This window comes from Chinchilla lanigera, unplaced genomic scaffold, assembly GCF_000276665.1.
Source record: "Chinchilla lanigera isolate Chin_1 unplaced genomic scaffold, ChiLan1.0 scaffold00013, whole genome shotgun sequence".
Taxonomy (NCBI): domain Eukaryota; kingdom Metazoa; phylum Chordata; class Mammalia; order Rodentia; family Chinchillidae; genus Chinchilla; species Chinchilla lanigera.
Genome location: NW_004955414.1, coordinates 21,541,365 through 21,556,099, shown reverse-complemented (window position 1 = coordinate 21,556,099; position 14,735 = coordinate 21,541,365). Strand labels below are relative to the sequence as shown.

The 14,735-nt window shown below is 41.5% G+C and overlaps 1 protein-coding gene across 3 annotated transcripts; it reads left to right on the top strand.

Moving 5' to 3' along the window:
• The first annotated feature begins 1,043 nt into the window (after positions 1–1,043).
• LOC102007986 (tripartite motif-containing protein 5-like) lies at positions 1,044–14,351 on the top strand. 3 transcript variants are annotated; one of them, XM_013512002.1, is made up of 8 exons: positions 1,045–1,207; positions 3,869–4,334; positions 4,901–4,996; positions 5,607–5,837; positions 8,940–8,969; positions 10,979–11,001; positions 12,133–12,233; positions 13,004–14,351. In XM_013512002.1, exons 2-8 carry the CDS (start codon positions 3,927–3,929, stop codon positions 13,147–13,149), a joined length of 1,035 nt encoding a protein of 344 aa, XP_013367456.1. In that variant the 5' UTR covers positions 1,045–1,207; positions 3,869–3,926; the 3' UTR covers positions 13,150–14,351. The 3 variants fall into 3 exon arrangements, with proteins under 3 accessions (XP_013367458.1, XP_013367456.1, XP_005380150.1); XM_013512004.1 differs by lacking the exon at positions 4,901–4,996 and having other exon boundaries at positions 1,044–1,207; XM_005380093.2 differs by lacking the exon at positions 8,940–8,969 and having other exon boundaries at positions 1,046–1,207.
• The last annotated feature ends 384 nt before the right edge of the window (positions 14,352–14,735 follow it).

The following is a 14,735-nucleotide window of genomic DNA, read 5'->3' as shown; positions in this document are numbered from 1 at the left end:
CACAAAGCAAGCACCCACTGAAGGACAAGGACTTTCCTGGAAGAAGTGGGTTAGGGAGGTTTAGTTCCTCCATCCCAAGGTGACTGATGCCTATTTAGCATATCAATCCCTGCCTTTCATCCCTAGGGGAAAATGTGGGGGTAGTCCTTCCAGTTTTTCTTGAAGGCCTACCTTTGGGGAATGTGCCTGTAGCCACAGTTGTGTTCTGCCTTGACCCGCTAAGGCCCACCTCTAACTTCCTACAAGACTTCTAAATAAATAAACTCTATATGATAGTATGTTTCACCGAAAGCAAAACATAGCTGACAGATCAGAAGCAAGAGTAGCCCCTGGAAGGAATTAACATAAGGGGCACCTCTTCTAACTTTTCATACTGTGTTGGGGTAATATGAAATACGCAGATAAAGTAAACTGTAAAAGGGAACATTTTTGAAACCCTTTGGAAAAGGAAATGAAGGGGAAGGAGAGGAGGAGAGGGAAGAGAGGCAGAAGCGAGGAGGAGGAGGGCGGGGGAGCTGGGATATACAGCAAGACAAATGCATTCAAGGCAATGTCCCAGGGCAGCGCGAATTTGTGGGAGGGGAGGGGAGGGAAGGGAAGGAAAATAAAGGAAACATTAAGATGTGTTCTGTACAGGTTCCATCTCCCCACAGGGGATATAACTGTAATGTACTGAAAACACACAGCATTAAAAAAAAACCTTTCAGACCACTAATTTGCCCAATGAAGACAAGTTAATAATTACAATTTTAAATAATCATATTTGGCTAACAAAATACACTGAGGCAGAGCAAAAGATATTGAAAGAGAGTAATATCCCAGGAAAATACATACGAAACATTTTTCAAAGCTCCTAATTAGAACAGAGCCCAGGGCATAGACAGTAGGCTAAAAAAAGAAGTACAATAGGGTGTGGCTGTCTCTTTGGCAAGGGCCACTCCCAGCATCACCCAGGGGCTCCCAGGCCGGCCTTGCACAGGGCGCCCCATTGGTCAGAGCGTCTCCTCCCCGCCCACCCCCTGAGCTCCCACTTTACTTTCGTTTCCTGCCTGGCTGCTCCCTCGGTGGTAAATCTTTGACCAAGTGGCAACCTGCTCCCTCCTCTGCTGGGCCTCACGACTTCTCCACAGGTGTCCAAAGCTGTGTGAAGCCCTTCCTGGCGGGCAGAGCTCGGAAGACTTTAGAAGAAAAAGCTGCCTTTGCTTGGGTGCGTTTCCTTGGGGGGTTTGAAACCTTGCTGGGGGAGGGGGAAGGCCGAGCTCCTGGCTTCCTGCTGCACAGATGCTAAGGCCCTGGAGGACGCAGATGCACACAGGGAAGGCTCCCTCTCCTGGAGGGACCGCTCCTTCTCCAACTGAGAGCACCCGACCCCGCCCCGCTTCCCTCCTTGCGGCCCACACTTGTGAGTTCATCTTGGCTCAGTGTGCCAGGATGTTGACTCCAGGGCAGATCGTTCTGTTCTCCCGCCACAGGGGCAGAACCCGAAGGCTCTTTTCTTTGCAGACCGAGTGTCGCGGTTTTCAGTGTCACCATGTGTTAGGGCCTGACTCCACAGGGGCTGTTGGCCAGGAGGGAGGTGCAGTACTTCCCCTTATAACTGATTGGGACAGTTTCTCCTTGTTCTTAAGGAAGAGTCCCTAAGTGTTTGCCTGTCTTCAGAGGTGACAGATTTTCTCTTGCCTGTAGGCTAATGTTTTACCAAAAGCAAGCAGCTCTGCAGAGTATCCCTACTGGCGTTTTCACAATTGCTTAACATGCTTTATCTCTATGAACAGTTATATCTTTGTGTATTGTCTTTTACCTAACGCATTTCTCTCTTTAACCCATATTTCCTTCAGATTCTTTAGGTTTCAGTTAAAACTATATTTTTAGGTGGGAATTCTAGGATAACTTTGTTGGAATTTTAGGATGACAACTTTTTCCCATCATTTAATTTTGAAACGACAGGTACATTTGCTGAGTACAGCTTGTCACATGTGATCTTCCTGATTATTTAATTCATACTGATACAGGAAAATAAAAACTCCCAACCTGAACGGTATCTGGGACTAGTTCGTGTTCTCTAAAATCGAAGAATGAATTTTAGGAACAACGGAGGTTAAGAGCAGAACATATTTATTGAGGGAAAGAAAGCTTCTGTCCAAGAGAAACAGAAGGGGCGCCCCAAGTGGGTTGCCCAAGACTCTGTCTTTTGTAGGAACTTTTATAGAGCAAAACGACGAGGTGAGGCGGGTCCAAGGTAGGGGAAAAAATGGACAAAACTATGCCAATAATAATTATTCAGGTAAAAACTGATTAAATCGAGATCAAATGGGGAAGTGAGTCACATAGCAAGAGGGTATGAATATAGAACGGGATTTTCCTGTAAGGGGTTGGGTCAGGACTCTTTAAGGTGATCACTACTGTTTAGAATATCCATCCCTGATGTTTACACCCAGGGAGATATGTGGGTGTATTAGTTTAGTCCTTTGTCTTGATGTCTGGCCCACAGCAAATACGTATCATATCCTGTCTTTCATGTTGGCTCCTTGGAGGGCCTGGCCCTATCTGACTGCCTATAATATTTCTATCAAACTCAGCTGCCTATAACAATATGATTTTGAAGTTGAATGTCAAGTTCATAATAGTGGTTTAAACCATGTTTAGCCCCTATTGGGCATCATGTTTTCAGATTTAAGTCGAGCTGATGGGACATAATCCATCATCAATAATAATTTGCAAGATGATCATGTCTAGTATTTGGGCACTTCTCTAAATGTCCAACATCCAACTTCTCTGGGATTATGTATTTCAGGTCTCTGACATATGGGATTCTGCAAGTATATTTATGTCATCTCCCTCCCTGGCATACATACATACACATACCTCTAGGCTCCTTTCCATGTCCTTGGTAAATTTCAAGGCCAAGATAAAATCCTACCATTACCAAACATGATTCCCCTGAACCAACTAGTACTCAGAAGGTTGCTTTTACATCTACATTGTTCTGAGTGTTATTGTGCCTATTTAGTTACCTGTTCTTTGATTCTGTGGGTTAGAGGGGAGACTTCTGAAGGGGGACTGAATGGGTTAATTCCAGCTGAAAGTAAAGTACACAGTCCTATCTTGGTTCACCGACTCAATTTTCTCCACCATTCAGGTTGCAAACTGAATGGGACGAGAAACAGATCGGAGTTCCCCATAAGGTCAACATTAAAGCTAACCACTGAATTTAATCCTGTTCTTGTCCAACTTAGTTTGTAGTCAGAATCTTGGACAGAATCAAGTTCATGAACCAGGGTACAACCATATTGTCTTTGAAAGTCATTTAGTATTCCATTTTTACATCTGATAAAAGGATTAACCTTTCTTTTGTCATATTGTTAAAAAAGAAATAAGTGCATATGAATAGCAAGCTGTGAGCCTGTGCAGATGAGGGAGTTAGAGCAGCTCTGTCTGAGATGATAACTTGTACAGGAAGTATAAGAATGGGACCATATTGATAGCAAAGTTATCACAGGTGTCCTGTGGTATAAGTAGTTTGTTGGTTTGAACATTGATGATGTGATTTTGGTGGGGGAAAGAAAAGTAAGGATGACACAAGAATTTTGGTAGAAAAGGACTCCATTTCTCCTTCTGTCCATTAAAGGAAGGGAAAATAAAACCCATTCTATACATAACTTTTATCATATGATATGAAATGAAAGTGCCTGAAATTATGACATAGTGAGTATGATGTCATTAAATTCCTTTTTTTGTTTTACTCCTTTTTGTTTTTTGACTTTTAATATTTTGGTCATGATGCCCTCATGATTTTTGCCGACTCGCTATTCATTCTTTCTATTCCTACCTTGCTTACTCTGCCCCATTTTAACTTTCCCAACATCAGGATCCAGGGCAGGAGAAGCCTCAGAGTGTGGACAGACAGGAGCAGGGAAACAACATCTATGGCTTCGTCAGTCCTGCAAAATGTCAAGGAGGAGGTGACTTGCCCCATCTGCCTGGAGCTCATGACAGAACCTGTGAGCACTGACTGTGGCCACACTTTCTGCAAACTCTGCATCACTTCCAACTATGAGTCGACGAAACATGAACAAGGAGTGGGCAACTGCCCCGTGTGCCGAGTCACTTACCACATTGAAAACCTGAGGCCCAGTCGACATGTGGCCAATATAGTGGAGAGGCTCAGGGAGGTGACCTTGACTCCACAGGCAGATCAGTGTGACCTCCATGGGGAGAAGCTTGTGCTGTTCTGTTGGCAAGACGGGAAGGTCCTTTGCTGGCTTTGTGAGCGTTCTCAGGTGCACCGGGGTCACCACACGCTTCTCATGGAGGAGGCTGCGCAGGAGTATCGGGTAAGAGGTCTGAGCTGTAGGAAGAGAGATCAGAAAACATTGCCCTGTAGGGAACGTCCACTGTGCCCTAGACTTTAATTAGTTTGCCCCCACAGAACTAAGGTCTATCATTTCTGTCTATTTTGTGCTTGTCTTCTGTAGCCCAACATATGTATTTGTACAGTCCAGTGTGATGGCTAGAGAATAAGCCTAGAATAAAAGTTCTTAGACAAAAGCAAAATTGCTGTAACTTGTACTAGATAAGTAAGCAGAGGTGCACTGATTACCTGTTTCAGCAAAAGAATAAACAGGATGCAAGTTCTTTTCTTGATGTAGAATCACAGTTCACTTCAGGGAGAGGATCAGTCTACACATCATGAAGGGGACCTCACCTTACTACTTAAGGAAGAATTACCGAGAGATACAAAAAGGACATTCATCTTCTCAAGTGTCTTTCTCATCAGCTTTTTCCCACCGTCAGTTAACTGAGGTTTCTGGTGAGATCAACCAGGTCTCATCCACATTTGTCCACTGTGTAGCTGCTGAGAAGCTCATAGCTTGACTGTGGTGTGGTTCTTTTCTCATAGAGGGGTCTTGAGCAAGTGCTGGAGAAGCTGCTGATGGAGGAGAAAGAGTTTGAGAAGTGGAATGCTCACATCGAAGAAGAAAGAACTTCCTGGAAGGCAGGAGATCACACTTCCTCATGGTCCTAGCCAGAAATCTGGCAGGGTCTCCGGGAGGAGGTCCTTCTTCTCTATTCTCTGCCCCTTGTTGAATCCAGAAGTCATGGGATGAACCCTGTGCATGCTTTTCCTTTGGGAGTGTGGTGTGGAGAGTGATTGTCACTAACGAATACGGCTGCTAGGAGCTAGGTGTTCACACTGAGGGGTGCTGGGGAAGATGGCTAGTGCACGCCGTCCTCCGTGGCTGTGGTGGGTTTTGAGATGGACTCTGCTAAAACTGACATTTGACAAAGGGTCCCGATTCTGTCTTCTGTATTCAAGTCTTGGTGGGGAGTGCGCAAGTGCAGTGAGGAGTAAAGCAGGGAGATGAGGGTTCCTGATCAGCTGGGAGGTGTGGGTGTCCCATCTGGTGTAGCCTGAGCCTTGAGAAGGTTGGCTTAATGTCATTGATTTTAATGGCAGGAAGGGAAAATCACAGGAACATTGTGCTTCCCTAAGAACGTCTCCTTTCTACCTCCCTTCCTCTGAGACTTCCCAGTAAAAAGAGTTATTATTTTTCTGGCTTGCAAACTCACCTAACTGAGTGCCTGTCTGTTTCTCATTCCTGAAGAATCAAATACAGGGGGAGAGAGAAAGTGTCCGGGCTGCGTTTCAACAAATGCGAGCCACCCTGGACTCTGAGGAGAGGACGCACCTGCAGAAGCTGCAGACAGAGGAGCAAGGTGTTCTGAATGGCCTGGCCGAGTCTGAAAAGGAGTTGGCCCAGCAGGCCTGGGAGGTGAGGGAGCTCATCTCAGATGTGCGGCACCGGCTGCAGGGGTCCACAGTGGCCATGCTGCAGGTAAGACTCCCAGGAGTCCCGCTTCTGAGATTCAGGAGGATTGGAAAGCGTTTCCTCCTGTCCTGTGCTGCCCTGCTTTTAGTGATGGTAATAAATTCTTGGATTGGTACTTCACGGAAGTGAATCAGTTTTACACATTATGGGAATAATTGCATGCATGTACAAAAAAGGGAGAATCCTGTTTGAATTCTTAAGAAGTACCATGCAAAAATTGCCTGTGGGAGGGAAGAGCCATTGTATCCAGTGGTGTTTTGTAATTGACTCTTCTGGGATCTAGTGGGAAGCATTTCTCAAGCATGTTTTCATGATTGGGGCAGTCAGTGGTAAACAGAGGAACTTCAGGTTACAAAGCATATTCCATTTTCCCTTGTGGAATCAGTTGTGACTTTTTCCATTTCAGTCCCGGAATAAAAATTGTCACAGACTAGTATTTGTTTTCTTTCAATATTCAGTAGCGTTCTGAAGTGAAGCCATGTCAGTGGTTATTTTGTTTTTATTTCTGCTCTTTTGCTTTTTTGCCAGTATAAATATTTTCATTTTTTTTACTTGCCTCAGGTTCATTTAATCTTTTCTTCTTCTGTTAGTTTTTGGTAAGCCTTGTCTTTGTAGGAATTGGTTCATTTTATAAGTTGTTAAGCTTGCAGTCATAGTCATCAGAATTCTTTAGAAACCTTTTTATTTATGTTATTCTTAATTTTATTCAACTGTCAAATAAAAGTTGTCGACAGGAGTGCTGGCACACCCCATTAATGCCAGCATTTGGGAGGCTGAGGCAGGAGGATTTTGGGAGTTCGAGACCAGCCTGGGCTACAAAGTGAGCTCAAGGCCAGCCTGAACTGCATAGCAAGATCCTGTCTCAAAAAGACAAAACAAGATTGTTTGTATCTATCACATATAACATACTCATTTGAAATCTATACATACTGTGGTATGTCAAAATAGAGCTAATTAACTTGCTTATTATTTTACATACTTATCTTTTTTTCTATGGTGACAACAAAGTCTATCCTTTAGGCAGTTTGTCAGAATATAACACATTGTTCTAAGTATAGCCACCATTTGGGCAATGAATTTCTCGAAGATTTTCCCACTTCCTAACTTCAGTTTTGTATCTTTTGACAAATATCTGCCCATCTCTGCCCACAACAGTCCCTGTATTGCACTTCTACTGCTATGATGTTACTGTTCATTCCACATGTTTGTGTGATAATATGCACTACTGTTTCTCTGGGTCTGGCTTGTTTCACTTAATGTAAAATTCTCCATATTCATCCGTGTTGCTGCAAATGACGGGATCTCATTCCTTATCATTTTTCCAAGCTGAAGAGTTTTACACTGTGTGTATACCACAGTACCTTTATCCATTTATACGCTGATAGGTGCTTAGACTGACTCCATATCTTGGATAGTTTGAATAATGCTTCAGTAAGTATTGTGAGCATGTACATAGCGCTTGGGCATGCTGGCTCATGTTCTTTTGACATATTCCTAGTGTATTTTAGTTTTTTTGTTGTTGTTGCTTTGTTTTCCGGTACCAGAGATCAAACTCACAACTTTGCACTTGCCAGGCAGATGCTGTGCTGCTGAGCTAAATCCCCAGCCCCTTCCTAGTGTTTAGATTGGTAGATCGTGTGCTACTTATATATTTTTAGTTTCTGGAGGATCCTCCATAATGTCTCTCGTAATGACTAAGCTCAGTTACATGTGTGCCGAAGTGTGAGAGGGCTCCTTTTATCCACATCTTTGCCATCCCTTGCTGCTTGCTTAATGACAGTAGTCATTCTAACAGGATTAAGTGATACTTCGCTGTAGTTTAATTTACATGTCCTTGATTTTGGGCATTTTTCATATAGCTGTCGTCATTTGTTTGTCTTTTGGAAAATATCTATTCAGGTATTTTGCCCATTTTGCAAATTGAAATACATATTTCTCTGATTTTCAGTTTTATGAGTTTTTTATGTGTTTTGGATTTTAATTCTATATCACATATATGGTTTGTAAACATCTTGTGCTAATCCGTACCCTGCCTGTTCATTTGGTTAATTGTTGATTTGCTGTGCAGAAGTTTTGAAATTTGATGTACTCCTGTTTTTCTAATTTTGCTTTTCTTACAGTGTTTTCGATTTCATATCCAAAAAATCTTTGCCAAGCACTGTGATGGAGTTTTCCCCCATGTTTTCTTCCGGTAATTTTAGTTTCATGTGTTGTGTTTAACGTCTTTATACATTTTGTGTTGATTTTTACATGTGGTTTGAGACATATGCTCATATTTCGTTTTGTAGCTTGGAGGTAAGCAGTTATCCCAATGCAGTTTATTCAAGAAAGAGTTCCTTCCACACAGTGTACTCTTGATACTGTGGTCAAAATTCACCTTATTGTAAATATATTGTTTTCATTTTGTTGTATCTCTGTTTTGCCACTGTCTTGTTTACTTTTATCTTTTGCTAAGACAAAATACCCGACATCCAGAATTAAGGAAGGAAAGGCTTATTTAGCTCACAGTTTGTGGAAGTTTCAATCCATACTTGGCTGGCTCCAAGGCAGACCGGCACATGGCAGAGGGCAGCAGTTCATGGTAGACAGAAAACAGCAAAAGCAGCCAGAACAAAACAGAGGAGCAGCAAGCAAGCCTCTTTCCCTTCCTTGTAATGTATGGAGGCTGCCTGCCCCAGGGTGGGTGTAGCAGTCAGACACATAATTCCATCATTGGACCATGAATCAATCATAAACTCTAGAAGCCTGTCCCATGACTGCATCAGGCTTTGAGGGGACATCCAGACACAAACCATGACAGATACATTGTCACATATGTCTGTTTTCAGTGCCAATACCATGTGTTTTGATGATCCTAGTTTTGTAGTTGATTTTAAAATCAGGTATAGTGGTGATGCTTCCAGCTTTACTCTTTCTCTGAAGATTGATATTTTGGAACTATTGTTTATTTTGACTCACAGCCTTGCTCATTCCCTAAATCACATGCCTGGGCTTGAACTTGGGAGCTTCCTGCCTGTCTGCTAGTGTGTTGGCGTTACACATATGACTCACCACTCCTGGGTTTCCTCTTTTCTGTAGTTTAAAATGCTCTTTTTTTTTTGGTACCAGGAATCAAGCTCAGGACCCTGTGCTTGCCAGGCAAGCACTTGTACCACTGAGCTATATCCCTGGCCCAAGTATTTCTTTTTTAAGACCCGGCATCTTTCATACAGTAGTCAAGCACTCTACCACTGAGTTGTACACCTGCATTCCTGATTGAAAATTTTCTTTAGGGGCATCCTCAAGTTTAGTCAGTCTTCCATCTACTGTCTTAGTAAGCCGTTGCTAAACCCATCCAATATTTTTTCTTTGTTATTCTCCTTAAACATCTGAAAAAAATCATTTTTAAACATCTCCTCACTGCAAAATCTCTATTTTGAATTACTGTTTTCATGCTTTGTTTCCTCTAACATAGTGGTTCTTAGATTTTTAACCTACTTAGGTAGTTCCTTAGAAGTGTTTGTCTCTTAAATGCAATACCCAGTGTCATTCCGAGTTATTTTCAGTTTGTTGTTTTCATGTTTTTCCCCAGAGTATGAGCCATGCATTCTTTTTTCCTTGTATTTCTCATCAGTTTCAGTTGTAAAATTGATATTTCTAATATTTTGTTGTTTCCCTGGATTCTCATCCTTTTATCCCCTAAGAAGATTGCTTTTCCTTTTCTATGTGGTTCTTTCCCTGTAGCCACTGATGTCTCTGCTGAGTTTAAAGAAAAAGAAAGCTCAATTTGTAAGGGTGGCATTCTAGGTTTCTCTTGAGTGTCAGTGTGTCTTTAGCTGAACGCTACGCTTAAACAGAGCCTATACTCCATTCCCAGTAAGTCATCTGTACCACTGGATGTGAGTTTCAGCAGGGAAGTCCACTCAGAGTTCAAGCCATTTTCAAGCTGGCCATAGCTCACCTGATGCATTCTGTGCACCTCTTCTGTTGTTATTAGTGCATCTTTACCATGTCCAGAATTGTACATCACTTAATCCTAGCTTAACAACTCTATCTGGTCCATCAGATGTTATCTCATCCAATGAAGACAGGTGCCACACAGGCTCAAAACTTTCTGTTAAAACTTAGAAGAAAAGTTCTCATTTCTGCAAAGTTTGTATCAGGAGAGTCACTTTCCTTCATATATATGGAAAACTTGAATTTCAAGAAAGATGTAGAGCCAGTCCTAAACATAACTGGGAGCTGTAAAAGTCAGCAGTTACTGTAGTTTTAACTTCCTACAACAGACCCTTTTTATCTCTAAACACAATTTTGTTTCATTTAAACATAATTTTGCTTACAGTTTTTGTTTGATTTACAGTATGAGTACTATTATGAAAAGCAAAACTCTGTATGTGTATGGGGACCCAGCTGTTCGTTTATTTTTTGCTTAGGACTTAGAAGGAGGAAGGAAGTCTGGGGTAGAGAACAGCAAGTGCATTGCCATATTTCTGTCCAGAAAAGCTATATGTACAATGAATGATTAAATGAACAGATGACCAAAATCCATGAAGGATATGGGCTAAACTGGACTAATGGGGCCTGGAATTCAGGGTGAACATTAGAAATTTGAGGACAGTGGACTGAGAGAGCAAGCATCCTGGTTGGCATTGAATATTACACATCCTAGATTTTAACCTTATGACTTGTTCAATATTGAGTATGTTATACTGCATTTAACTGGCAAAGCTAAGTAAAAATAGAATTAGTTAACAAGTAAAATGAGAAGAGATACTTCTAAAAACACTTGTTTGCTTGTCTCCTCAGCAAAAACCATGCAAATTTTTTCAGGAGTTAATACTTGTTTATCTTTGCTATAGAGCCTGTTCATACCTAGAAAATAATAGTGAATCATTATAGGCATCTGTAAAATAAGTGAAAGAACCATTTATTATTTAAATCATCTCATGTATCATGGTAGGCATGTGTAAGATAAGTGAATGAACTATGCATCATTTAAATCATCTCATGGGTAGCTATAGCATGGTTGGACTGAGTCTTATCTTTACTCTTTTGCCTTTCACATTGGGAAAATCTCCATTCTCAGCATATTAGGGCATTCTGATAAAACTTTGTAAGTAAGGAAAATCCATTACTTGTTAATTTGTGGTTTTTTTTTTTCTCACTAGGATGTGAAGAATACCATGGAAAGGTATGTGTGGGATTGAAATTTTGTGTGTGAGAAGAGATTTGTAGTTATTAAAATTAAGGAATGTTCAGTTGGAATAGAACATTTGACAGGTTGGGAAATTTTAGGTGCAGTGTTATAGAAATGCCTTCTCACCATTGAGAGTTTCAGTATTTCAGTCCTATTGAGAATAGAGCAGAAGGGACCAAATGGTGTGGTAGCAATTTGAGTTGTGAGGATTCATGGAGTAGAACAGTAGTGGTGTTAGGATGAGGTGTTACACTGTCAAGGCCTTAGCATCACCGTTTTATTTACTGTGTACCTGCATGTAGTTCTAGGCTTTGGATTTAATAGGTGTTTGCTTTATTGTAGGTGGATTACAAATTTCTTAGGAAATAGCAAGAATTGTCCATTGCAATAAACACTGTGTACAGTATTTATATTTTTACCGTGAAAATGGTGGATATCACATCCAAAAATATACTTCAGTGTGGAAATAGAATTTTGGCCCAAGGACAAACAGTTGATGCACATAGTCACATGGTTGGGAAGAGCTGGGAAAGGCCTTATCCTGCTGTCTACAATGGCACGCCTGCCTGACAGCATCAAGCTTTTCCGAAATCATAGAATTCAGATCAGCATTGCTTTGGTGTTCCTTTACCCAATGTTTGTAATTTTTCCAAGAAATAAAATAAACCTTGAAGCCTCAGATGGTATCTGAGGACCTTTCTGTCAACGGTGAGCTTTGGAGTTGTTGAGCTCCTCCTGGTAGGACTCCTACCTTGATAAGCCCAGACCCTGAGGCCTGGATGCTACAAATGTACTCACCAACCACATTCTCAGGAGCCCACACTCATGGCACGAGGTCCTCCACACATTGTTACGTTTCAATTTCATGTAGAGGGCTTTGTTTTAAACTGCTACAGAAGGCAAAACTCTGCTTCTAACAGGTTAAGATCCTCCAAAAATCACACAGAATGATTGAGAAGGCAAATCTGTTTCTTTTAAAGTCAGGATTTAAGAGTTGGTCTTGTCCCTTGTCTCAGGATTGCCAGAGACAAGAGTTCAAGTGTGAAAATGAGATGAAATGGTAAATGTGAGTAGTGTTTAAAAGGTACAGATATGAGATATGGAATTCACTTTTTTCTTCCCTAGGTGTCAGTTATTCACTGTGAAGAGACCAAGAACTTTTCCAAAGAATCACAGGATCATGTTTCAAGCTCCTGATCTGAAAAATATTCTCCAATCACAGCAAGGTGAGTGGAACTAAGTGGGTGTTCTGCTCCATGCCTGCCTGTAATCCTAACTACTCACAAGACTGAGACAGAAAGAGTGTAAGTTCAAGTCCAGCCTGAGCCACTTAGCAAGTTAGGGACACTCTGTCTCAGAGTGCTCAGTGGAAGAGCACTTACCCAGCGTACACTAGGTACTGGCTTCAATCACTAATACCAGTCAAATGGGAGGAGGGTTCAGTGAGCAACGCTAGGTTAAGTGTGTGTCTGGGGGATTCTAAAGAAGGCAGATGCTCATCGGGGAAGAGACAGCAGTGTGTGAAAGAGGAGACAAGGGAAAGTTAGTACCTGCTGGTGATGTGGTTGTATTATTGGGCAATGACCATCCTTCCTTATTCACCAATTCCCTGGCCCATCACACTTCCCTTGCCTTTCCTTAGACTGCAGAGGAGATGGATATTGGTGTGACTCATTTGCCTGCATTTAATATTATGAATTTTTGAACACATTTCAAAGCTAATGAATGTCCATTGCTAGTGGGTAAAGAGAATTACAGTTTCACGAACCTCATTCTCTTCAGAATTTTTATACCTTATTTCTCATATTGTGTGATCCATAATTCTCTTTCCCACACTCAGGTACAGTGTGTTTCTGCAAATGTACTACCTCTCCTTAAGGCTCCTGAATGACGTTCCTCCCAGGCCTTTTTTCATAAGGTTTTCTCGAGAATGCTCTTGGAACATCACATGTTGTGTAATACCGTGTCCCTCACCAACTCTGTAATTTTTCTACAGCTCCTGTTGTACTGACTCCAAGCAGCTATTCAAATATTTCCGTTCATCCACCTATTCCACACAAACAGTTCATATTTGGAAGAAACCAGGTCAAACAACGTTCAAGGTTGCTGCCCCCGCCCCCACCTGGGGGCAGTCTTTTTTAGGTGATGGAACATACTTCAAAACCCCCTCTAACTTTAGTGTTCCTAATTATCAACGCAAATGTGGCTACTGGGTGATGGGGCTGCAGGGTAAACTTGACTATAATGCTTTTAGGGTACCTGATAGTTCTAATCCCTGCACTGTGGCCTTTTCCCTGACTATTGCTCCAGGCCATGTTGTACTTTGCCTACACTATAAGGCTCATGCTCTCTCAATCTACAGTGTGACAGACCACGGGTTTCTTATCTATAAATTCCTTCAACGTTCCTTTTGTGGTAATGTTTTTTCATTTTTCAGTCTTGGGGGATGTTCAGAACCTATGATATTATGTGGGCCAAACCTTTGAACTTTCATACACCCTCTCCTTCTTTCTGTGCCTTGCCTCTGGCTGAGGTGTGTGTCTCCTTCCACTGAGGTGCCTGCTCCACTTTAACACCTTGCCTGCTCTCCCTTGGCCCTCCGTGTGGATATCCTTGACTCACGGTAGAATGTACAAATTCTCTGGCACTGTTTTCTTCCCAGTATCTCATTTGCTCACAAGAGGATCTTAATTTATTGCTTCCCTAATCCCAAGGAAATGCCTGCGTCCTCTTAAGAAAGACCACTATTAAGGTGACTGCTGTGCCTAATCATTGCAGCCTCCTTCTCTGCCAGTTATAAAGATGAAGGAAAGTTTGCACCCAACTTGCTGTATATTGAAGACCACATAGGTGTGTTCTCACTTAAGAATAGGCCCTTAGCAGTAGAGTAGTTCACTTCAGCCATGATTCTTCTTCTTTATCCCGGGGTGAAAAGCAGAGTCTCATCATAGAAAACAGGCACATAGACCTTTTGCAAATGGAAAAAGGACTATGAGATGGAGGTGGCGGAGGTGAGAGGAAGGGAAGGTTAAAAAATTATTATGTGTTATGTATATACAATCTCCCCCCGTTAAATTTCACATTACATAGTACAAACCTGTACTAATAAAAACAAAAGTTTAATTAAAAAAAAATGTCATCAATGATCTACACTAAGGATAGATTTTGTGTTCAGAGTATGTATGTTCAAATCCTATGTCTTTGTATCCTAGCAGTGTAACTTTGAATAATATGCTTGAATGCTTTATGTGTTTTCTTAGAGTTTTGTTTAAGCACTGCACCTGATCACTTTGATCATTGTGAGAAAATAAATTGAGTATTAAACATCCACTGAAGTATCTTAATAATGCTTTGTTCTGGTAATAATTGAAAAATGAAGAAGAGAAGAAGTAATCCTAGCACTCGGGAGGCTGAGGCATGAGGATCAGTGCAAGTTTGAGGCTAGTTTTGGCTACTTGGTGAAATCATGGCCAACCTGAACCACATAGTAAGATTCCCTCTCCAAAAAGAAAAAGAAAGAAAAGCATAAGAAGTAACTGTTTCCCCTGAAAGAAGTCACACAAAAGGGAACCACAGTTGACCTTAGAGAAACCAGGTCCCATTTTTAACACTACTGTAGTTTCACAATTTTAGAGTGTTATGTGCGTGGGTAACTCTGGTATTACTACGTATTGGTAGTATAAAATACATTCTCTGGGAATCAGGTTACCATTTGTAAAAAATAAATA

Coding starts and splice junctions, on each gene's coding strand:
- LOC102007986 (XM_013512002.1), top strand. CDS start 3,927: ATGGCTTCGTCAGTCCTGCAAAATGTCAAGGAGGAGGTGACTTGCCCC. Junction 4,997..5,606: donor AAGAAAGAACTTCCTGGAAG/GCAGGAGATCAC, acceptor TCATTCCTGAAG/AATCAAATACAGGGGGAGAG. Junction 12,234..13,003: donor TATTCTCCAATCACAGCAAG/GTGAGTGGAACT, acceptor ATTTTTCTACAG/CTCCTGTTGTACTGACTCCA.